Raw genomic sequence first — 25,907 nt, 5'->3', positions numbered from 1 at the left:
GGAATGGATATTACTTCTAATGGAGACAGGCTGTCTCCTAGGTGATTCTACGTCCTGGCACTGTTAACCATTATAAGCAGAGATGTAACAGATAATGAGACAATCTAATGTGACAATTAAAGCCTAGTTTTAGATGTGTAAGTCACAAAAAAAGAACAAACAGACATTAACTTAAAGGCTTCTCTTCAGTGTGTAGCAACAACATAACATCCACTGTGATTTATTTATGACATTCATGCCACCTATCAAAAACAGACTGGAAAATACAAGGTGCTTTCTTCCAGGTCACCTGTGGGTTTCCTAAAAGAAGCTGAATGCGTGCTGTCTCCGTGTTTTAAGTAGTAAAGAGCTACTGAATCTTCTGTGCAGGTAACATTAAAAATGTATTTCTAATAGCTGAGTTCTGTGATCAGGACAAATAAAAATAATCGTGCTAGATTTTTCTTTTAAAACTTTTACTATTGTCATCCTTATTGTATTAGAGTCAAGTAAAAGCTCAATAAAACCTTCCATTAAAATAATACAGAATGTTTTCTCTAAGTTTCTAATGTTTTAGATCTGCTTAGTTTAGCATAAACTCTGTCTTTATCTTTCTGGTTTGCTAACACAACTGTCTTCACGACATAATGGCCAAGCACTCAGTGATGCCTTAGTTTGCTTAAGTGTGCTTCCTTCATTACTGAGAACTGGTATTCTCTGGAAGAAAGGGAGCCCGTATGTTGATCAGAAGGCATTGATGCAAACAGCTGTGAGGGGAGATGAACAAGAAAGCCTCACGGATTGCATATCCGTGCCTGAATAATCTCATCATCTGGAACTTTGATCAATTTTTAGAGCTCCGTGAATCCATGGTAAAATTCAGTCTTCCCATGGATGAGCAAGAATAAACTTGCATAACACTCGAGAGACAGCCGTCACCTCCCTCCCCTCCCCTCCCCTCCCCTGTCCTCAGTTTTGTTCTCAGTAGACAGAATGAAAATTTTGAAAGCACCCAAACCCAGGTTCAAATCTCAAATTCCTCAATGCACTTAGCTCACTCTGTAGCTGAGACTGCATAAATTTCTTTGTGAAGTATAGAAACCCCCACCTTCTTAGCAGAGCCATTGGGACGATAGATGCTGGGTAACTGCGACACCCAGAAACAGAAGATCAGAGCACAGCCGTGATTAATGATAGACACTGCCGTGGCTTCATCTGTTCAGCTTTCAGTTTGTATCTATTGACCACCTGTGGCAGGACTCCGGCCAAGCCCAGGAAGAACCATTTACCCTTACCATTGCCAGTAGTCTATAGTGGTTTTGTAAGGATGGACTCTTTGAATAGTCTGAAGAAACATGGGTCTTCTCCTAAGAAGGAAAAATAGATGTCCTTAAAATTATGCAAAAATCCATACATGAATTTCAGAAGTGTCATAATTCTTGTTTCTATTTCCAAAGCCTCTCATTTTTCACTCTATTAAGGGGGCAGCACAGCTTCACAACACATGAGTCTCAGTGACCCTCAAATCCTCATCACACATGTAATCCATGATTCCAGTAAGCCTGCTTTCAAACAACTAGCTGGACAGTTTCACATTAAACTGTCAGGCTTCCTATAACCCATATCAGCTCATTGTCTTCCCTCTATGACCGTTCTCCTGAGGCAGCATCCTATTTTTAAGCCAAACAGACCTAGACTTATATCCAGCATGGATACCTCAATAATAAACGTAACCTTTTTGTGTTTTAATTTCTCCACATAATAGTATGTAAACAACATTATCATGGTTATCAGGATTTGTTTTTTAAAAAGTGTTGGGCAAACACCCAAGAATATGCTACATATCAGATATTGCATAGGTATTAATATAGCTGATTCTCAGGGTCAATAAAAGCAACTACATTCCCCAGGTATCTTAAGTCAAAAATTGAGAGTATTCTCTGTATTTGAGCCAGAGAATTTTTTCTAAGATACAAGTCTGGTAAGGTCATGCTGCCCCTTAAGTCTGCTCTCTCGTGTTCCTTTGCTTCCAGTACTGTCTACCTTAGTATTGCACTTAAGGTCTATTATAGGCTATGCCTTTGAAATTCCTATATGGACGTACATCTCTCAAGCTGCCCAGAGTGTTTGGGATTCTAACATGGTGTTTCTATTGTGTATAATGACCTCTACTCTGTATATCTCTTCCTGGTATTTAATCAAGCACAGTTCAAGGACCACCTCCACTATGGCATGGCAGCCAGACTCCTGCCGTGGTGTTGGTCACTGCCCCTATTCTCCTGTCTGTGATTCCCTATTACAGCAAAGAATTCTAATACATAGTTATGTTAGATAAAAGCTTTCAGGTTGGGGATTTAGCTCAGTGGTAGAGCACTTGCCTAGCAAGTGCAAGGCCCTGGGTTCGGTCCCCAGCTCCGAAAAGAAGAAGAAGAAGAAGAAGAAGAAGAAGAAGAAGAAGAAGAAGAAGAAGAAGAAGAAGAAGAAGAAGAAGAAGAAGAAGAAGAAGAAGAAGAAGAAGAAGAAGAAGAAGAAGAAGAAGAAGAAGAAGAAGAAGGGAGAAGGAGAAGAAGGAGAAGAAGGAGAAGAAGGAGAAGGAGAAGAAGGAGAAGAAGGAGAAGAAGGAGGAGGAGGAGAAGAAGAAGAAGGAGAAGAAGGAGAAGAAGAAGGAGAAGAAGGAGAAGAAGAAGAAGAAGAAGAAGAAGAAGAAGAAGAAGAAGAAGAAGAAGAAGAAGAAGAAGAAGAAGAAGAAGGAGAAGAAGGAGAAGAAGAAGAAAGCTTTCAATCATCAGTGAGAAATTTTTTTATATAACAAGTCAGAGGAAGTGTTAGCATTACAGCTTGGGTAAGAAATGTATCTTGGCAGTCGGGAGCCCCAAATCACACTGCACAACAAACCTCACATAAGAGATTTATTGGAAGAGAAAAACCCAGAAGGGTGGATACCACTGCTTGGGAAAGAAGCGGCAGAGAATTGGGCAGAATACAGGGTTTATATAGTCTTTCTTGGGTATGGGGGTGAGGTGGGGGTGTTGCCCAGGAGGGTCTTGAATCGGAGGGATTATGTGGACTGATCTTGGGGCAAACTCAAGAATTTATGGATTTTTTTTTCTTGTAGACCTGGCCACTCTCCCACCTTAGGGCTAGGAATAGCCTATACTGCTCTTAGAAAATGACTGATGGAGACTTTTAGGGCTGTTAGGGAAGTCTGGGGGCAGGGCCTGGCCACTACGGATCCTCAGGTAGGGGCCTGATCACTTATGAGCTTTACAAAGTTTACAAAGTATATAAAATTTACTAAGTTTTGGAGTATCTGGCCAGGGCAGGGAGTTAGCATGAATAGCAGTGCAATGGCTGGGCTACTTCCTAACTCCACATGGCAAACACACGCTTCCCTCCAAAGTTCCTGAATTGTTACTTATATTTTATATTTCCTGCCCTGGACCTTGCTGGACAGCCCTCCTGGGGTTGCTTCCCCCTGTGCCTTTTCCCATATGGTTCATTTCCTATGCCCTCCTCCAGGCGGAATTCTTCTTCCTACCTCCTCAGCCCCTTCCCATGAATCCTACAAGTCCCACCTCTATCTCCCTGCCCAGCCATTGGCTGCCAGTAACTTTATTACCCAGTCAAAAACCAACTGGGGACAAGTTTCCTTTAGTCCTATATGCAGGACACTGCAAACAGGTTTTGGGGTAACATAATTAGCATGAGAAAGCAAACTGCTACTTAAATCCAAACAGGAAAGATAATCCTCACCTCTTCCTTGATTCTTTTGCTCTATAATTACTCTTTTTCTGAGAAAACAGTTCTCTTTCAACTGTAAGTCTTATCTTAAGCCTAAAGACTGTTGTAATTGGTTGGGTCATAAATGGTCAGTACTAAAAAGCAGCTACTCTCAAAAACAGTGGCTTATACTGTCAATGGTATACAGAACCAATGCAAAAGGCACAACTCTACTGTACACTCCTCGGTGACCTGAGGAGTGCTGCTCATTGTTGAGGGAACTTGATTTAGGCCAAACCAGGGTTTGTGGCTTTCATGCAGAATAAAATTTCAAGGCTAGTCATGACACAGAGTCAAGGACTCAAAAAGACATTTTAATATTGACTTGGAGCATGAGGGTTAAGAAAAAGGGAGAGAGTCAGAAAGAAAGACACCCAGAGCAGGGATGTGAGCTTCTCAAAGATGAATCGCCTTTCACGGTCTTTATAGTCATCATATAACCTTCAGAGAGTTAGAAGGTTGTTGAAGACTAATTGAGATCACAGGGATGCGGGAAGCGAGGACATCTGACTGCAAAGATAATAGTCTTGTTTGAGACCACCCCCATCCCCCTGTATGTTGGTAACCTTTATAGCAAATGCTGTAAACAGTGCTGGAATTCTTGCTTTTCGGCAGGCAAAAAGTTTCCATTAACCTCCAGAAGACAAGGAACCTTTTCTTCTCAAGTGTCCATGCCTCCCCTGCCTTTCTGTCCTGCATTAAAGCAATATATCATTATTAGGAGACTGAGGCTGAAAGATCTTCAGTTCAAATCCAGCCTGAGCAACACAGTGAGATGAGAAGGAAGGGAAGAAGGGAGAGTGAGATGAGAAGGGGAGATGAAGAGGATGAGAAAGGAAATGGGGGAAAAAGAAGAAGAGAAAGAAAAAAGAAAAACAATAATAAAGGCAATTTGATATAAAAAAATTTGCCAGGATAGGGGATTCCCAGGAGGGTCACCACCAGATCAGAGGAGAAGAGGAGAGGGAAGGATAATGAGAGGGGGTGACCAGGAGGGGTGCAGTGAGTGGGATATAAAATGAATTAGCAAAAAATAAAATTAAAAAAATGAAAAGGGAATTTGCTTTCCACCCTACAAAAGTAGACATGAAACTCAGGGAAGCTGTAGAGGGAACAATGTCCTTATAGGGTGTAGTTTTTCAACACACCAGATGTTGTTCCTTAGGAAAATCGTAGACTTCCTTCCCTGGAAAACTTAAGCTAACACATTCTGTTCTCTCCTGGGATTCAATATTCACTTATCTGGTTGGCTGCAAGGGGATCAGATATTAGAAGTTTGTCACACCTATTTCTTTGAACATTATTTATCACGCTAACTGGACATGGATGAAAGCTCTATGTTTTCAACATCTACAATGAGCTATTAAATAAATGTGAATATGATTGCCTGAAAAAAGGCTCACTCCACCTAACAATGATTTTCAAATGTATTCCTTTGAGAATTATAACCCTAGGTACTAACCAATTGATTTAAAACTGTGTCTGCGGAAAACCTGCACACAAATCTCTTAAAAAGCTTCCTTCACGGGCATCAAAAATTGGATGAAAAGCTCAAAGATTCTTTAATACAGGAAAGAAAGAAAAACATAGTCAAGCACGCATACATTGTAATGCTATTACTATTCAGGCACTGAACAAAAGGACAGGAATGAGCTATCAAGGCACAGGAAAATAAGAATGCTGACTGGAAACAATTTTAACAGATATGACATATGCTAGCACGTGAGGCAGGAGAAGATCACCCTCACAGGGGCAAAGGGGAAGGGAAGGGGGAAGGTGATGGGGGGTTGTGGAAGGATAACCAGGACGGGGAATATCATTTGAAATGTGAACAAATAAAATGATTAATAACAAAGTCATATCAAAAACATACAGTGGGCAAAGAGATGATGGGTATTAATGATCAAGGATGATGAAGGGGTTTAATAGTTAAAGCAAAGGGTATTTTTAATAGCAAAACTATTCCATATGACATTTTAATGATGTCTGCATGACAGTGTGTATATATTTGTTAAAACCACAAACAAGATATCTAAAGAAGTCTTAGAGGCTCAAAGAATATTCGGGTAAATAAAAATGATTTAAAAATAAAGACAACAAGGAAGAAGAGGAAAAAAGAAAGACAATTCACAGTATCTTAAATTATACAACCTCATTTTAAGAGAGCGGGGTTGCTGAACTGAGTATCTTTAGATATAAATGTAGTATGTAAGAATAAAGATAAAAGAACTGCTTAAAACCATTGCATATAGTTGGCCATGACTCTCTCAGGCTTAGCTAATCATATAAACCCTCTATACGAGTACATTGAATGTAGTTTAACAGTTCTGCATTCTCCTTACATGTACACTAGAATTGAAGTTAAGCAAGTGGGGAGGTCAAGTCTCTCACACTGGTTAAAGAAGTAACCATGTCTCCTTGGGACATGTTGATACTGGGACTGGGATACACAGGAACATATAAAGATTCTGGAGTATCTAAATGCCAGAACTTTAAAACAATCTCAAGAAATAGTGACAAACAAAAGTATTGATGAGTACCAAAAACAAACAAACAAACAAACAAACAAAACCTATGGGGTTATGTCAAAAAGCATAGATGCCCAACTAAAAGAAACCAAAAACTGGATCAATATGAAAAACAAAATTAAAAGAATTTTAAATAAATATGAATCCACATTAATAGAAAAAAACTGAGTGCATAGACAAACGGAAGGGACAATTCTTCCACAAGACCTCCAGCTAATTTTTGAAGACACTCAGTGCTCAGACAGGTGAATGACTACCCACGCCTACAATTTGGGCCTTGTTTCCTCCTTGAATATCCAGGAAAGAGTAACCTCACCGTGGAGAAGCGTGGTTTTACCTCACCAAACTGATAACTGGTGATAAATCATATTGATAGTAAGAACCCTTGATGTGGTTGAGTACATTTTATACCATTAAGCCTAAACACTCTTACTTGAGTCAATGCACGAAAGGAACAGCAAGTTCCAGTTCAGCAAAATACCTGATGAATACTTTCTCCAACTGCTGAAGTTATTGTATTGGCCTCCATAGGCTCAGGTTTTGGGACACTTGGTCGCAAGCTTATATCGGTTGGGGGGTAGAACGTATGGCGTTGCAAGAGGAAGTATTTTAGTGAGGACGCTTTGGAGTTTTAAAAGCCACCCACCGGGCTGGGGATTTAGCTCAGTGGTAGAGCGCTTACCTAGGAAGCGCAAGGCCCTGGGTTCGGTCCCCAGCTCCCGAAAAAAAAAAAAAAAAAAAAAGAACCAAAAAAAAAAAATAAAAGCCACCCACCATCCCCAGTGAGCTCTTTGCTTTCTCCTTAGTTTCAAGATACGAACCCTCAGCTTCCGCTTTAGTCTCTACATTTACTACTTGTTGCCAACCACCCTCATCTCCCAATTTTGGAGTCTTAGACTGGTAAGCCTAAATAAACAATCCTTTCTATAAGTTACTTTGCCCGTTGTATTTGATCATCACAGCAGAAAAGTCATTAATACAGTTACCAAAATTAAAGAAACTTCAGCATTAACTATGAGGTTCTTTTTTTAAATTGGATAAGCTATATGTTATTATTGATAGATACATTATGTAATGTATGTATGTTTATCAAGCCTATTAAGAGTCTGATGCTGTCGCAGAACTGGGACAAAAAAAAAAGTCCTCACAAACAATAGTGACAAACAGTTGTCATGCAAACAACAGAAGACAGAATCTTCTGAAAGCTGTTGGAAAGTCTAGGGGAGGATAGAGAATCTGTCGAAGGGAGTTGAAGAGTTAGTTTAATAGTTAAGAACACAAGCTCAGAGAATCCAACTTCAACTCCCAGCGCCCACATGGCAGTTCACAACCATCCGCGACTCCAGTCCCAGCAGAACCAACACTTTCTTCTGTACATATACACATGCATGCAAAAAAAAAATCATAAACAGAAAATAGTTTTTAAAATTTAAAAACAACAACAACAAAAATCTGTCAAAGGTACCAAAGAGTCAATGAAGCAAAGACTCAGCTAAGACTGGTGCTGAGTCCTGTAAATATTCCCAATTTGGTCCCACCCCGCCGTGATCCACCCATCAGTTTACCCAATGAAAGACTAGCTCACCTTCTGAAGCCCTGTGATCAGCCTCTACTCGAAGATCGACCGACAGCATCGATGCGCTCGGAGGCAACTACTCAGGTCTGGGCGTCAACAGCGCCTGCCTGGACCGCCATTTTGACAGTGGACGTGTTGAGGGACTGGATCAGCTGGCCGTGTGGTGACTGGTACGGATGGTTCCCACCTGCGGTCTCTTCTGCACTTTCACGGGTGACCGTGCCCCTGCTGTCGGTATTGCCCCCGTCCACCCACCTCTGCCCAGGGTTCTTCTGCTCGCGCCCCACACGGCTCCGCCCGAGCCTGCGCTCGGAGCGCAGACCTGCTGGGTTCCGCCCGGCCCGAGTGTTCCCACGGGTTCTCGGTGACGCGGGGCCCGAGGTCTGGCTTTGGGGAGGGACAAGCTAATACTGCCTGGCCCGAACCTCCGTCGATAGAGCTTGGTCTGTCACTAGCCCGTTTTGTTTTTGCTCTCTCCCAGGGATACTTTGCAGAGGGGAAAAGTCTGCGTCCGCCTTCTTCACTAGAAATGGCCCATGTAAGTCACTCTTAGAATAAACTTGTTAGGAAATGGAGGGACGAGTTTATGATGACATTGGCATAATGGTCGCCTTAATGTATCAGCAGTGTCGGGGAGCAGAGGGTGTGAAATTAGGTTTATATGCTTTGAAATCAGTTCAGCACATTCTATTAAATTCTGGTACGTTTGTTTCCCCAGTTTAATATTTTCATATTTTATATGCATATAATCCAATTCAATGCAAGCATCCTTTCAACAATTTTAAGAGCGATTTCAGCAAATATTTAGAACGTTTTAAGCCCTTTACAAAAAACAAAACAAAAAAAAGCCTTTGGTTAAGCTGAAGTTTTGAAGTTATTAGTATAGTAAGTGACTTTACAATTTCTATAAAAGCACAGCAAAAGTTCTTATTCACACTTACAGACTTGACTCTAAGTGCCCGAGTACTATGCACATCCTACCTAAGATAGTTCATAGGTTAAGGACATAAGAAATATGAAGGCTTCTATTAGAAGTAACACATGATGGGGCCAGGAAAGAGGGCGAAGCTGTTAGGACGACAGGCCAATACCCAAGGACCCAAGCTCCTAACACCGGCAAGACTGGTCACAACTTTCTGTAACTCCAGTTCTGGGGGACCAGTGCCCACTTCTGGGCCACATCAAACCCCAGGTACACATCCATACTTTCAGACAAACACTTTTTAAGTAGCACATAATAGTTTCTTGAAAACTTGAAAAAAGTTATCATGAGAGATCCATGCATAAGAGAAAATTGGAGTTTGAGATCCCCTAATGGGAAAACTTTTACCTTGAGTTTTTAGAGATGAGTGTGGATCATCCAAGGTTTAAATTAGAAGATCAGGTGTTATATTAAAAACAAACAAACAAACTTTCCCCCGAGTTGTTTAAATATTAGGGTGTCATTTCTGCCCACCTGAGTGTAAGAAGTGCAAAGGACATAATATAGGAGGTGAAGTTGGACTGTGAGATAAAGGAATATTCAAGAATCTGGAATGCTGTACTCAGTAATTTTTCTTCATTCAAGTTGTAATGTAACCAGAGCTGTAGTAAAAAATTAATATGGCAACAATTAGTTGAGCTGGCATTTCTGTTTCGAAGTGTTTGAAGGTGTGACTGTAGAGACAAGTCCTAAGAGGAGAATACCAGTATGAGCCGAGTTTTAAGGTGAATTTTTATCAACCTGCCCTGAAGGGGTGTGATATGAAGAGGCCTATGATAGTGTAAAAGGAGGGAGGTTAGGTGAAACAGGATAGTACTGTGTTTTAAATGAATATGAATTTATCAAAAAATAACAACTCTTTATTAGAATGCTGTTTATACTGAATTTAAGGTTTACCATTTAGATGTGAAAACAGAAGGGTTTTGTGTTGTCTTATATGTGTTGCAAATTCTGGGCAGGTATTACTAGTGAAATATGCATACACATATGTCTTTAACAATTTATTTAACATCCTGAGTTTTTAAAAATGTCCATATTTAGCATCTAGACAAACTGAACTTGACACTCATCTGGATATACCTATTTCAAACTTTCGCCCCCTTTTCCTGAAACTCAAAAACTTTTAATAAAATTTCCCAAGTTAGATGATTCTCAGTGAAGGCCCAGGTCTGCTTTTCTGTAAAGTCAGAAGACACTGCAGCTGAGTTAGTGTGCTTAGATGGCATCAGTTATCCACAAATGGCTGTAACTGAAGATTCCTTCTTCCATGTGAAAGACATATTTCAGTGTGACTAGGCTCTGAAACACAGACACCCATGGCTCTATGGTAACTCCTGATAATCCAGGCTGGTGATATCAGCAGTTTTTATTGTAAAGGGCCAGCTGGCAAATTAGCTGAGCAATAGGCTACTGCTGATGTCATGGTGTAAGAGCAGGCATGGGCGGTACAGAAGTGAATGACTGGGTCTGTTACAGTGGAATCTTAGCTCCCATCAGCTGATTGGGAAAGCGTCTGACAACTCTACATTCAATATTCTAACCTAAGTATTCCCCAATCTACCCATGCTCTCATATTTACATAGTCAACAATTTAACTCAGGGAAATAAATGTAAGATCAGAAAATACACTACAAAGGTATGCCAAAATTGAGGAAAGTGATCATTGCTACCAAACTAAGGAATAATAGCACAGTCTACAGCAGGAAAGTAAAGGATTGAAAAGGAAACATTTAGGTCCAAAGATAAATTCTCAAGTCTCTGGTTTAAGAATCTCACTAGTTGTTCTACATTTTAGTATTTATTAAATTAGGTAGTATTTTATAGGTTCACTTTGTGACCTTATATTGGGAAAAACACACTTTTATCCCAAAATAATGTTTGCTCTAATATTTGTGTTGAATCTGAAGGTGAATCTGAAGGAAAGAGTTTATATGGGAGTGAGAGAGTGATTACAAGAACTATGGCAAGCCAAGTAGGGCCATAGGCAACCCAGGGAAAGCCAAAGGTCAAGGGTTTTAGAATACAGAAGGTTGTTTAATTTATTGGTTTTTTTTTGTTTTGTTTTGTTTTGCCCTGTGGATCAACACCAGGTAGCATTAGTCCAAAAGTGAACAGGCAGTTATTGGCTAGGCATCCCCATAAAAGTGTTGGATTAATTTGCAGAAGCAAAGCTAATCAAAAAGCAAAACTACAGTGGCCTTTGTGAAATGTTATGGTTTGTGAGAGTTCGTTTACTATTCCCAGAGTCCTCCCTTCATCTCAGCATGGCCTCCTTGACAGGATTTGGCATACATGCCCTCCCTTTTGATTCTGAGAAGTATCAGTAATATTTTGGGTTTCATTGTAAGTACATATATTGTTTGTCACACAGTAGGCATTCCACAGAGGTAGTAAAGTAGTATGTGTTGTTTTTAATAGGTATAACCCAGTGGGATGAATTAACTTACTGCATAGACATGAGAACCTAAATTTGAGTTTGCACCCATGTAAAAGTCCAGGTATGGCTGCACATGCTTATAAGACCAGCCCTTTGGGGGAGATGACAGAAGTTCTCTGGGACTTGATGGCTACCATAGTATCTCCAGGCTCAGTGAGAGACTATCCAAAGCAATAAGGTAGAGAGGGATAGAACAGGACTCCTGCTGGTCTCCTCTAGCCTTCTGAGTGTACCCAAGCACACCTGTGCAATCATCATACACATACATGCATGTACACCACATGTGTGCACATACATACAAAGATAAAACACAATATGAGGTTTGTCAGAATTTATTATTTACAGCCAAAAATGTCAATTTCTCTGTTATTAGGTGCTCTGTAACAGAGCCAGACTGGTTTCCTATCTCCCAGGATTTTGTTCTCTAGTGAAAAGAGTTATCAATCCAAGAGCCTTTTCAACTGCAGGATCGTCAGGTTCCGATGAGTCTCACGTGGCCACTGCACCTCCAGATATATGTAAGTAAAAGATTTATTGCTTTTATTAAGTGTGTATGTATATATACATATACACGTACTTGTTTCAAAACTTTATGTTGTGCTTTCTCTAATAGTTTTTCTTGAAGTTTTATATTTTTTTTTAACTTTTGCTTCATTGAAAATAAAGATCTGGCTAGATATATCAGAAAGATAAAATATTACAAAAATACATTAAAACAATGTCCCTTATAGGATTATATGCCGGTAAACATAGTTAAAATATTATGAGGTAAAAGTCCATTTGATATACTTAGTCTCCAGAATATCATAGTTTGGTACACAGTGTACTGTGTATTTCCTATAAGTATCACATGACTAAGAAGTATAGCTCTCTACCTACCAACAAGACGGATCATTGTATATAGTCTGTTACTACTGAAGAAAAATGTCAAAATTCAATGTTAAGTACATATTGTATTCATACTGTCATAAAGCTAAAAAATCCTAAATTGAGCCATTGGAAGTCCAGTACTATCTACACTTGGTTCCAGAACTTCTGGTTGGTTTGTTTGTCTTTTTAAGATTTTATTTTTATTTTTAATTATGTGTGTGGGAGCAGGTCTGTGTGTGGGTGTGTGCATGTGAGTGCAGGTACTTGGCCAGAAGAGCGTTCAGTCCCCTGGAACTGGAGCTATAGGCAGTTGTGGGCGGCCCCACTTGAGTTCAGGAACTGAACTAAGCACTTCTTAAGATGAGTATGCACTCTTAGTCGCAGAGTGAGCTTATCAATCCTAAAATCGATTTCACAAACTTAGTTTCTTTCTGTCCGCTGACATACAGTCTTCCTGAACCAGGTCTCTTGATTTTGTAAGTTATGTTGCTAATTACACTTCTTTGCTAAATCTTGTCAATGAAGCAAGCATTTTGTGTGTTTATTATGTATTTGTTGAATAATTTACCTGGCATCTGCAGTGCCTATTAATCTGTCGTTTGCATCACTATCACAAATCATTCTAAGGTATTTTATTTTTTTATTTATGTTATTTTCTTGATATATATATGTATATATATATATATATATATATATATATATATATATATTTTTTTTTTTTTGAGCTGAGGCCCAAACCCAGGGCCTTGTGCTTGCTAGGCAAGCACTCTACCACTGAGCTAAATCCCCAACCCCCTTGATAAATATTCTTTATTATTTCTCTCAGCAGCAGTTTCTAAATTATGAGTCATTGTCCCAGGCTGTTTAAAGATGATGGGTAATGATTAGTAAGTTTTAAAAAAATTATACATTTCATACTTCAGAATTTGTATTCATGCTAAAAAACAAAGGCTTTTAGAAACTTAACCCAATGTGTCCCAAAAGTATTCCACATGGAATTCTTGTTCCGTCAAAAATCTTTACTGTGATTTAAGATCACCAGGGCATTTAAGGGCCTAGAGCTTCCCTGGTTTTGATTTTGGTTGTTTCTAACACCTCCGCCATTTATATTACCTGACGGTTAACTGTGTATGACCTGTGTCCCCTTCAGGCTCTCGGACAGTGTGGCCTGATGAAACCATGGGACCCTTTGGACCTCAGGACCAGAGATTCCAGCTTCCTGGGAATATAGGCTTCGATTGTCACCTCAATGGGACAGCCTCACAGAAGAAAAGCCAGGCCCATAAAACCTTGCCTGATGTTCTAGCAGAGCCTCTTTCAACCGAAAGGCACGAGTTTGTGATGGCCCAGTATGTGAATGAGTTTCAGGTTGGTTGCTAATACGCCGCTCTTATTAAGGCTTCATTACTTTTTCTTTTACTGTGTATATTTTATTGAGAAGGTGAAAAAAAGGCAATATATATAAAAGCAACATAACCAGCTTCTAAAAGATAATCAGGCACTATACAGTTTGTATGTTTAAATTATAATCTGTTAAATAGTTCTTCCAAAATACATTAATAGTAACTACTGTTCCAAATATGACTGCTGAATTGTTTTCTTTATTGCTAAAGACAAGGTTTTTTGTCTTTCTAAAATTCTAGTAATTCTAAAATTACTTATGGGGCAATCATGATAGCACATACCTGTAATTCCAGTACTTGGCCAGTAGGAGAAAGCTAGAAAGTAGGTTCAAAACTAGCCTGACCTACATTATGCATTCAGGAAATTATGTTTTGTCAACCAAAAAGAAAGCAGTATAAATGTTTGAATTTAGGAGGGAAGAAAAGAAAAAAAATTCTAAAGGATTAGAGGAGGGTTTTTGTTTCTATTTTTTTCCTTTTGGAGTGTGTGTGTGTGTGTGTGCGCGTGTGCGTGCGCGCGCTTGTGTGTGTGCAGGTATACTTGCTCAAGAGGGCATGAGTGGTGACCAAAGTTGATACAGGGGTATCTTCCTTAGTTGCTTCTCCACCTTACTCTTTGAGGCAGAGTCTGTCACTGGATCAGCTCTATGTTTAGGCAAGGCTGACCAGCAAGACCACCAACATCGAACACAGATGTATGTGCCTCCATGCCTAGCCCTGTAGGTGGATGCTGAGGATTCAAACTCAGATCCTCATGTTTATATGAGAATACTTTCTGAGTCCTATGTTATAATTGTGTAACTAGAATTCTTGTTTTTATTTGTTTGTCGTTTGTTTTAGCTTTTTCGAGACAGGATTTCTATATTTAATAGTCTGGGCTGTCCTGGAACTCACTTTGTAGATCAGGCTGGCCTCTTAACTCAGAGATTCACTGGCCTTTGCTTCCCAAGTGCTGGTGTTAAAGGCATGCGCCACCATGTCCCGCTCACCATTATTCTTGGAAATGGAAGGCTACGTACATTTCAGAGTTTCGGTCAACCTCCTAAGATAAAACACTGCTGCATAGTTTAACTAGAGGGGTGTTTGGTGTGGTTGGTTGGTTCGGCTTTTGTGACAGTAATGAGTTTTTGTTTGTTTTTAAAGATTTATTTTTAATTATGTGGCATATACGTCTGTGTTTGGGTATGTGCACATGAGTACAGGTGCCCATCATATCCTCTGAGCTTGTGTGCTGCATGAAGTAGATGTTAGGGACTGAACTCAGGACATCTGCAACAGCAATCACGTTCTTAGCTTTTGAACCACCTTAGCAGCTCCTGCTGGTACAGATTTTTTAATAAAGCTACATTATTTGGTACACTAGTCCCTCAGAGTATGTGTTGTATTGGCTGCCAGGACTTTGGGATTTAGTTGACTTCTGGATCTTCCTGTGTCAGATGGCTCTTGCTCAGTCCCCTCATTTCTTCATTCTTCCGTCTTGCGGCTCTCGTGTTGCCCATTCAGCCCACATTCCCGGCTGGCCGCCCTCTGTGGTTAGCAGTCACAAATCCCCATAACCCGGTAAACCAAAACTCGAGAGGCTTGTAATTTATCAATCAGATTTACATCAGTAAATCCTCACCCCACAAAACATCCTCACAATGAACTCAGAGCCAATTGATATTGATATAAACTGCCCACCTAGATAAGACAGATTGTCCTGTAATCCGTCCCTTATAGGATACTCATAGCTACCTGTGGCTATTTAAAACCACGTGGAATCTGGATGTCTTCCCCTTCCTCTATCTTCATTCCTCCTTTTCTATCTCTCTCCGCCTCTCAAAAACTCTCAGCCTGCCCTCCTTTTCCACTGTCCAATCACAGGCTTGTCTTTCACCTGCCCTCATCTTCCTTCAGACAGCAATTTACGTTTTCCCCTTTTTTATCCAACTGAAATGCTCTTTTCTCTCAGATATAAACTGAGCATAACTATTGATGACGTGGGCTACCATGAAAGCAGAGAGACCGCTGGGACTAGAGAGTAGCTAGTATGGGATGGTGCCTTTTTTTTTCACTCAACATTCCTTTTTGTACCAAATACTTGATCTTTCCCACAAATTCTGTTCTTAATCTTCTTGTTTAAGTTATTCTTTAGTCACTAGTTCAATAGCATTTTCAGTTCCTAAATTTATAATTCCTAAGTCAGTATTATTTCTGACATTTGCCTAGTCTTTATTTGGATATCTGGTAAGTCCCAGATTTTTTGCTTACTACTGAAGTGGTCCTTTTATCCCCTTAAAGTTTGTCTTTATTCCAGTATAATCAGTCATATAAATAGTATAGCTATCCTTCCTCTATCTTAAGATAAATTTTAAGATAACTTATAGTATAACTTAATATTTAATTATACAATTAATATATTTGTGCAATTAAATATGATTTTTATATAAATATATTTATTTTATTTATTGTAGGACCATCCTTGCCTCCCTCTCTAGCATGTCCCCTCAAATACTGTCAGAATCACATTGTTCTTCCATTCTGAAATTTTATCCTAAGTTATTGTTGTCTTTTCAATTTTGTCAGACTTTAAGACCTGTTTCTTTTACTCGCATTTTTAGGGACATTATAATACAGCATGGTAGACTAGGGAAAGAGAATGAATCTGGGTTTAGGTGTTGGCTGTAGCACTTAGTTTGTGACTTTGAGAAAGTCATTTAATCTTTCTGAGCCTTTGTTTCTTTATATGAAAAGTGAAAAGAGTAACAGCAATAGTGGACTTGCAGCCTTACAGTTTTGTCACATTGTTTTCCTCCTGAATTCCTAACCTGTATTCTACCTGGAAACACCCACATTGGTTGGTGCAATTTCAGCTTTTCCTGAATCCTGCTTTCAAAGCAGTTGCCTCCCATACTCCATTCCATTTAATACTCCATTTAATACTGTGGCAACTTCATGTTGAACTGCAATTTTTATAAATGCTGCTTTTCTTCTGCTACATGTTATATTTGAGAGTAAAAGCTGGACTTTAAAATATATTTTATTTTTTAAGTACTGTCTACTCATCTCAAAGGGCCTAATATATTATAAGATATGGCTAAATTTCAACCTCAATGCTTTCTGTAGCCAAAGCTGTATGATTCAACTAATTTTTTAAATTAGCATCATCACAATTTTATAATAATTCAGTGTCACCTAAATATCACAAAAAGGTAGCATTGTAACATTTCTGTTACACCCTGTTTCTTAGCCAAATTCTGTTCCTATCAAATGCCAGAATATCAGCATAAATATTTAATATTTAAATAAAATTTAAATAAAGTTAAATTCTTAAGAAATATAGTATGTTATTCACACTCAGATTTTTCCTTCATCCTTGTCCTTGTCCCCACAGGATAGCAATGCACCTGTTGAGCAAGAGATCAGCAGTGCAGAAACTTACTTTGAAAGTGCCAGAGTTGAGTGTGCCATCCAGACGTGTCCCGAACTGCTGCGGAGAGGTATCCTTTCTCTATTGACATTCAAAATGCGTATTAGATAATGGTAGTGATGTCTTCCTGTGCTTAATGAGGGACTCGGAGTACTTATAGGTCGTGTGTTGATAGATAATGTCTGGCTAGAAATGATTGCTTGATCTCTGACATCTGAACTCATGTTCAGTAATACAGGAATAATAGGATTTATAGTAACTTTTCCCTTAAACTTCGTGTTTTTGCTCTTGTAACTATGATTTTTATATCCATATGATGAATTTTGATTATATCCATCTTCATTCCTTTCTGTTCTTGAGGATCTCCTACCACCTACCTAAATTTTCCCATAAACTATCCATCATACTCCATATCTTTCTCTTCTTAAAACATAAACTATGGAGTCCATTTGGTGCTGCCAAGAGCATGGTCAGCCTACCAGGAGCCACATCCTTAAAGAAAACTGGGTTATCTTCCCCTCCATGCCATCAGCTGTCCATAGCTCCTCAGTTAGGGGTGGAGACTAGTGACCTTCTCTCTGCCTCCTGCTGGAAAGTTAACAGTCTTCATTTTGCAGGTCCTCTATCTGCACAGCTTCTCTGAGCTCCTAGGTACAGAAGGCCTGTCGTGTGCTATCCTTCCTGAGTTCTGGGAGCTGGTGTGGTGTGCAGGTCCTATTGGTGGGTGGGCATTCACAGTCACGTATTCTCTGCTCTTTAGCCAGTGGTCAGAAAACTCTTAATAATAAAAGCTGAAAATGATGTTAAACGCAAAACCTGTTCCAGCTCATCCAGTAAAGCTGCATTCAATTCCCTTTTCAAAAGCAGCATATGCATATGCTTGTAAATCTGCCTTAGCAGAGTATAACTTAATTTCATCTGAGGAAGTTATTTCTAGGGATTATAGCTCTTTGTGTAAAGCTAACTCTTTGTTTCCTTCTTGGGATTTATATTATTGTTTTTAGATTTTGAGTCACTTTTTCCAGAGGTGGCTAATAGCAAACTGATGATTCTGACTGTAACCCAGAAAACTGAACATGACATGACTGTCTGGAGTGAAGAGGTAGAAATTGAGAGAGAGGCGCTCTTGGAGAAGGTAACTCTTCCATGTCCTTGTAATGTAATGTCATAATCAAATGCCACTACACCAGTCATGGTGACACAAAATTATGAAAATCCCTCTTACATGAACTAATAGTACACATTGAGGTTCAGATTTAGACTGCTATCACACTGTAGAGTCAGCAGGCTTTGTTTGTTTTGTTCTGTTTTTTTTTAAGAATTATTTATTTACACACACACACACACACTTTATGTTGCTGTCTTCACACATATCACAAGAGGGCATCCGATCCCATTACAGATGGTTGTGAGCCACCATGTGGTTGCTGGGAATTGAACTCAGGACCTTTGGAAGAGCAGTCAGTGCTCTTAACAGCTGAGCCATCTCTCTAGCTCCTTCAGCCTTTTGTTTTGTTTTGTTTTGTTTTGTTTTGTTTTGTTTTGTTTTGTTTTGTTTTGTTTTGTTTAAACCTGCCTTTAAATGAACAATGTAGCAGCAACCTTACCTGACTGGATTTTCCATGTCATCAACTTTTACAATCTTACCTACTGCATAGCTGTAATCTGATGTACTCTTTAATGCCCTGACCTAGAATAATAAATGTGTATGTTTGTGTTATGGTAATTACTTCCTAAAAGCAGCCAGCAGTTTGGAAGAAACCTTACCCAATAAGTAACCACCATAAATGTTGGAAACAGCACATGGATACTATTTGATAAGTGAATGTTGGTCTTTCTGATTGTTTCTGGTGCAGTAGGAGTCTGACTTAATCCCTTGTAAAACTCTGTTAGTGTCTGTAAAGTATCCTTCATTCCTTCCCCATGGGATGCTTTTCTGTGCCATTGTGTAAATACAGAGCAAGAGTCCTTTGTGGGGGACAGGAACATAGCACAGATAAGACTCAGCAACATTCAGGCAGGAACAGATTCAGACTCATGGAGCTGACAAATTTATAGATAAGCAAGAAGCCATCAGCTACAGGGAGACAAGTAAAGAATTCAAATCCAGGCTCCCTGTTAAATTACCCAAAGATAAAGTCTGATTTCTTTTCCTTAACCCAACACCAGTACATACTGGTAATCCTTGAGTTATCGCTAATGCATTTAGCCACTGCAACTGCTATCTTTTGCATGAGAGAAATTGTCTTTTCTAGTCTGCATTTGTTCTGTGAAGTATTTCAAACACTGAAGAAATAGCACCATTTTTTCAAGGGAAAGAAAATTGCTCCTTTCAGGGGCTGCAGAGATGGCTCAGCAGTCACGAGCACACGCTACTCTTTCCGAGAACATGAGTTTGATACCCAGCACCCGCATGGTGACTTGTAACTATGGTTCCAGGGCATCCATTGATCTATTACAGCTTTCATAGCACCATAATGCATATTGTCCACAGACACATATGCAGGCAAAATAGCCATACATGTGACTTAAATAATGTTTTTTCAGTGCCTCCTTTCTTAATATTCTTGAAACATTTAGTTCTATTTATTCCTTTTCTGAATTTTTCTAAAATATATTACTCCAACACCCCGTCCCTTTCCTGTATTTCCCCTGTACCCTCTGTGACATATCGAGTAAATACTAAGAAGCCACCCAGTCACCTCTAAGGAGTAAGTAATAACACTGAACCGTGTGACAGGGAACCATAATGTGTGCATCTTTTTTCCTGCCCTTTGCTTTTACCTACAGATATGTTCTGATACCTTCTATACCAATATGTGTAGATATATTTTATTTCTTATCAAATATGCATTGTATTATGAGTAAACAGAAATTTTGAAATTATTTTAAGATTTCTTTTGTGATTTATAAATTGAAAATCCAACTTTGCTGTTACTGGCACAGCTGTGGAAAATCATTGTTACATCCATTTTTATGAGCACAAATTCCCTAGACTCCTAGGTAGAAGATGGCTGAATTACTGTCATTTTAAATTCGATAGATGCTTATGACATGCCTACCCCAGAAATTAACTTAATATATATGCTATGATGCTAACTTACCTTCTACCTTAGCATTTCTTAACAATCAGATAAAATGTCAGATACTTACTTATATTCATATGTATTTAACGATTTAAAACTATATAGTAATTAAAATTAATGATGGGTAATACGAATTTTTCTGTAGGACAAGAGAAAGTATTCCACTGTGGATGGATTTGAGTGCCTTAGCTTGCTCTAGTTGAAAAATCCCCTTACTGGTTCCCATGCAAGACAGTGTCGGGCATTGTATTATTTATTAGGATTAACTAGATGGTTCTCTTCGTTTGTGATAATATATTAAAACTTACATGTTCAGCAGTATTTTATGATAATAACATGTTACTCAAAATACCACATGGAGCTTACTAATACATAGAGTGTTTTGACAGGTGTAGCATATTTGTTATATCCTAATTAAAATGTAATTATATAGAGGCATACAGCATGGTGTGATAGCTTGCACCTTTGATCCCAGCACTTAGGAGGCAGAGGCAGGTGGATCACTGAGAGTTTAAGGCTAGCCTGGCCTATATAGTGAGTTCTAGGATAGCCAGGAAAACATAGTAAGAGAGACCTTATCTACAAACAGACATACTTTCAGATTTAAGAGAATTAAAGTAGGCAAAATTAACAGACATCTTATTTACATATGAAAAGTTTAATAAATGACTAGTTTTTATCACATAGTGTGCTGCCACAGCACTCATTCTTCTGACCTAATCTGGTATCCACTCCAATACAGTCCTTTCAGATGCCTGTGACAAGTGTGGGCTATGACTTGTACAAGCCACATTTCTGTGGGAAACATTTTAGTTAATGAGTTTGTTGGAACTACTTGTAACATATTCTCCTTGTCCAATTCTGATTTTTTTCCAGCAGATGTCAGTGTTTGCCTTTGATGAATAGAAATCATAAGACATTTGCTGGTGCTTATAATGAGATTCTTTTAGTAACGTTTATACATGCTTGACTGTATTGTTTTGTTCTTTTTAGTTTTTAGGAATGACTTTTTTCAGTAAGTTGGAGTATGGTATAATTACTTTTAAGATTTAAAAGATTATGAAATACAGCAACAACTGTTAATGATAAGTGTGGCTGATAATACAGCATTATTTAATATATATCACCAGTTTACAAGTAAATGTGGAGAGAAAAATTAGTGTAGGTGCTATGCCTGTGTGGGACTCATACAATTTTATGTAAAACATGTAAAAAATAAATGATAATAGATAGTTCTGATAAAAGAAAAGCTTGTGGCAAGCAAACTTACACGTTATTTGTATAAAGTGACTTACCAATGGCACAGCCCTCAGAAGAGGAAGTTAGAGACCTCACCCAGCCATCTGCACAGGCAGAATTTATAGACAGAAAGCAGACAATACTGTGATGGCAGCTCTGAGCTTGTCCACAGTACTGAGCATGGAATGATCAGTTGGCAGCCTGTGAGTGAACGGATCTCAGCTTTGTGTTATAGAACCTACTCCTAAGTGAGGCTGGACTTAGGCTCTTAAGTTGTGGTATGTTAAGTTGAGAGTCAAACAAGAAAGCAAACCAAATTCCAGTTTCCTTATGTAACTGCTTTTCTTGGTCTCTAACACAGATCAAGTGCCTTTTGAAAGCTGAGCAGAAGATGTTGGCAGTGTAGAGAGAGGGGCTGAGGAAGGTAGAATCAGAACAAGGAGCAGGCTGGTTCATCAAAGTTACTTCTTACAGGGTCAGAATAGGGAGGACCTGTTTATCATGCTGGCTCAGGTATACAAGGGCCCTTCTTATTGGTTGCTGTCAGTCTTCTGGCTGTTTTTGAAAACTATTTTAAATTTAGTTTGATTATTAATTATATGACAGTAGTGTGAATAATTCCATTCCAGCTTGATCTGGTCTGCTTCATTAGTGCCAACATGGTGGCCTCCCATAAACTTTATCAAGCCTGAGTCATCTTCTTTATCCACTGATAAGAGCAAGACCGTAACTTTGATTAGCGTATATTTATAAGCCTATGATGGAGCTGTTAATGTCAGCAGCACATTAAATGATTAACAATGATCACTCCAGAATAACAGTTTATAAACAAAGTTATGGGAATATGGTCTCTTTCAAAATACGTTTTTATACTTTTGCCTTTTGCTTAAAGGAATTTTTTTTTTTTGATATGTGCTGATCCCAAGCATCACTGATGTTGCACAGTGGGGTCATTGTTAAGGGAAATAACGATTACTCTGCACAGTTACTCGGCTACCTCCACAATCAAGTAGATAGTCAAGACATTCACTAAGTGTCTAACAGGTAGATAGCATCTGTATGGATGCAGTGGACCAAGCGATGATTCATGTCCCAGGCAGGTTGGCCAAGTACTGTGAGATTTCTATCACACTACTCAGAATGGCTTGACATTTAAAACCTACAAATTATTTAATCATTTCTATAATTTCCAGTAGTGTGTTTTGAGGGCAGTTGACCAAAGATAACAAAAACCATAGAAAATCAATACTTAGATGGGGGCTTGTGTATTATAGGCATCTTGAACAATCCATCTCAGCTATAAGCTCTGCCTAGCACTGTTAAAGCATCCATAGATGTTAGATAAATGAATAGATGTGGCTGTGCCAGCAAAGTGACTTTGACTTGCTCTGGGACTATAACTTGCTAGTGTTTGGTGTAGAATATATTCTGCATTCCTGCGTCCTGGCCATTAGAGTCAGTGTCAGCTAAATGTCAGAAGTGCGGTGTCTGTTCACTCTTGATGGACCAGAAATCCATGTTGCCCAGCCTGTGTAATTGCTGCAAATTACCTTTCAGTTCTCAAGTTTCAAGTGGGCCTTTGCTCAGCCTGTTAGAATAGTCTTGTCTCTTGCTACTCTGCTCAGCATTTGCTAAGTAGCCAGGGTCCTTACTACTCAGGAGCCTGGTGTGTGTCTGCCTCTTCACACGAGTCGGCCAGACAAAGCGCAGGTGTTCAGCGGTCCAGAAGTCTCACTGTTTTGCCTCCTAAACTCAGTGACATCACCACTTTGCTTGGACTCCACTGTGTCCTAGATTACTGTCTGTTGCTGCAATTAACACCAACCCAACTGGGAGAAAAGAGTTTATGTAGCTTACATGTCCTGATCACAGGTGATCACTGAGGGAAGTCAGGGCAGAGATTTAAAGCAGGAACCTAGAGGCTGGGACTGAAGCAGACACCATGGAGAAACACTGCTTCCTGGCTTGCTTTCCAGGTCTTGTGCAGCCCGCTTACTTAACCCAAGCCCACCTCTATAGGGGTGGCACCATCCGTAATAGGCTGAATCCTCCATGTGTGTGATTAATCAAGAAAAGCCCCCACAAACTTGCCTGCAGGCTAATCTAAGGGAGACATTTTCTCATCCTCCTCCTAGGAGACCCTAGCTTGTATCAGGTTGCCAAAATCTCGCATGCGCCTCATGCTTTTAAATATGTATCCAGAGATAAAGGTAGACATTTGCTCCTATTTTCTCAAACAGCAAGACTTCTGAAACATAAGAATAGTTGCCTTGCATATTTTGATCAGTTTATAGCTTTCAACAGGCTATAGAGCTTTGGTCTCTGTTCCAACCAGAGTTAAAGGCATGTTCTTTGGTTTTAGACATTCGTTGTGCTTTTTGTCAGCAGGATAGTCTAGACTTCAGCTTTTCACTACTTACAGTTCTGGTTGGCAAGTACGCCATAGAAATCAAGATAGTAAGATCAACATCCTGCTCTGAACATGGAGTGTTCACATGTATACACAATATCTATGCATTTATTCCTCTGCTCCAACTACTCGTCTCTTCAGGTTTTTCTATTTTATTTTATGTAATATGCTAGTGGTTTATCCTAGGGCCCTGGGCAAACTCCATGATTGAACTGTCACAGTCCCTTTTTAATAGATTTTTAATTGCCTTTTCAGAAATATTTTGTGGCTATATGGGTGGATGGATACATTTAAAGGACACACAGTAATTGAATCTTTTACAGCTTTATTTATTTATGGGTGTTTTGGCTACATTTATGTCTGTGCTTGGTGCCCACGGAAGCCAGAAGAGGAAGTCAGATTTGCTAGAACTGGCATCTGGCACGTTAGACACTTGTAAGCTGACGTGTGGGAGCTAAGAGTCAAATGGAGGTCGTCTGGAAGAGCAGCATTTAACCATAGGACCAGCTTTCCAGCCCTCTTTCACACCCTCTATTAACCAGTAGATAGCTTAGCTTAGCTCTTTTCTTTTTTTTTCTTTTTCTTTTTTTTTACTTTTTGCTTATTTGTGATCTTAATCATATAAAAAAATAAGCTATAGTTTGAAATTTAGGACATATGAGTTAATAAAAGAAATTTGAAGAAAAGTACAACATTTAGGTCTTATTAATCTGATAGTTTTCTTTGAAGCAAAACATACTCATTTAGCATTTTATTTTAAGAAATATAAACCAATGTAAGTGATGCTGGGTTGAGTGTTGACTTCACCCTTTCCCTGCAGTTCATTAATGGTGCTAAGGAAATTTGCTATGCTCTTCGGGCTGAAGGATACTGGGCTGACTTCATTGACCCGTCGTCTGGTTTGGCAGTAAGTATATATATTTTGAAAGCCATATTATATGGAGTAGATGCAGTTCTTATTATAAAATTATAACTTATTAAAAAATTGTAAATGTTTTGGCCAATCCATTTAGACTTTTTACAACTCAAAATATTATCCAAAGTATAGGAAATAAGTCCATTGGTTTCACTATTCTAGGAGACATATACAGCATTGTTTTTGTTAATAAGGTGTGTGCGTGCATGTGTGTGTGTGTGTGTGTGTGTGTGTGTGTGTGTGTGTGTGTGTGTGTGTTTACTCTGTAAGCTGAAGCTTAGAAAGAACTGTGGTCTAGTCTAGTTCCTTAAAGGACTAAAATATGTTGAAGTTAAGAAAATATAAAGTGCAAAAAATTAGAGAAGTGACTTTTTGGAAGTTTTTATACAGTTGTGGTTATGTACTTCAATCACAAGAAGTAATAAATTTATTTTTTAATTTTAAGATAGAAATACATACTTTCTGAAGTACATACTCAGTCAAGTACAGTATCATGTAGACTAAAAGACTTTATCTTCCTTTAGTTCCCTTTCATATTTCATTATCTTTAAGTTTGGATAATGTTATACATCCACTTCTAGGAAGCTTGAAATTTACTAAATGATGCATTTTCTATTTCCAGCATGCATAAGAACTGGGAAGGGTGGGTTAGAATAGTTTGGGTTTGCAGGTCACTTTTTATTAGCTAAAAAATACATTGAAACAGATGAACATTTGCATTCACATAAATTTTCTTACAGTATCTTTCTAATGAAGACATTACTTCATTTCTTATTTCCTCCAGTTTTTTGGACCATATACAAACAACACACTTTTTGAAACAGATGAACGGTACCGGCATTTAGGATTCTCTGTTGATGACCTTGGCTGCTGTAAAGTGATCCGTCATGGTCTCTGGGGCACTCATGTGGTTGTGGGAAGTATCTTCACTAATGCAACAGCAGACAGCCATATCATGAGGAAGCTCAGTGGGGACTAGCAGGTGACACTGTGACAATTGCAGCACTGTCTGTCCGTAACGGATTGCTCTATCATGGACCGCAGCTTCTAGAGGACTCTGGTTTCTAGGTATTTATTTCATCATTTATGGGTTTACAGGGACAGGTGACTTGGGGTTTCAAAATTGCAAATGCTAGTTCATATTCTGGAGTACATTGAACACTTCCATATTATGAAAAATGAGATCATCAACTTGTAACCAGGGTATGTGTGGTCTTTTAGTGTTAATTCTCCCCTTTATTGGGAAAATTTTAATTATTTTTTCCAAAAATAAATCATACATTTGTCTATGA

The 25,907-nt window shown here is 38.9% G+C and overlaps 1 protein-coding gene and 1 long non-coding RNA gene across 5 annotated transcripts in view; one reads left to right on the top strand and one right to left on the bottom strand.

Moving 5' to 3' along the window:
- The window catches only part of LOC102555425 (uncharacterized), a 22,418-nt gene extending 14,192 nt beyond the window's left edge, over window positions 1-8,226 (bottom strand). For 2 of the 3 annotated variants that reach the window (XR_015683497.1, XR_015683496.1), the window contains exons 1-3: window positions 7,873-8,226; window positions 4,326-4,452; window positions 1,088-1,346 (exon numbers count right to left, since the gene is read on the bottom strand). This is a non-coding gene — a long non-coding RNA (uncharacterized LOC102555425). The remainder of the gene's footprint in view (window positions 1-1,087; window positions 1,347-4,325; window positions 4,453-7,872) is intronic. The other variant, XR_015683498.1, reaches the window with a different exon arrangement.
- Mmadhc (metabolism of cobalamin associated D) lies at window positions 7,976-25,907 on the top strand. 2 transcript variants are annotated; one of them, NM_001004280.1, is given in 8 exon segments: window positions 7,976-8,033; window positions 8,345-8,401; window positions 11,656-11,800; window positions 13,303-13,520; window positions 16,929-17,034; window positions 17,969-18,099; window positions 24,520-24,606; window positions 25,400-25,907. In NM_001004280.1, coding segments are annotated over 7 exon segments (891 nt in total). In that variant the 5' UTR covers window positions 7,976-8,033; window positions 8,345-8,392; the 3' UTR covers window positions 25,595-25,907.

The sequence above is a fragment of the Rattus norvegicus genome, chromosome 3 (genome assembly GCF_021556685.1).
Source record: "Rattus norvegicus strain SHRSP/BbbUtx chromosome 3, alternate assembly SHRSP_T2T, whole genome shotgun sequence".
In the NCBI taxonomy this organism is placed as follows: Eukaryota; Metazoa; Chordata; class Mammalia; order Rodentia; family Muridae; genus Rattus; species Rattus norvegicus.
Note: the sequence above shows the minus strand (reverse complement) of the source record. Positions and strands in the feature narration are given on the sequence as shown.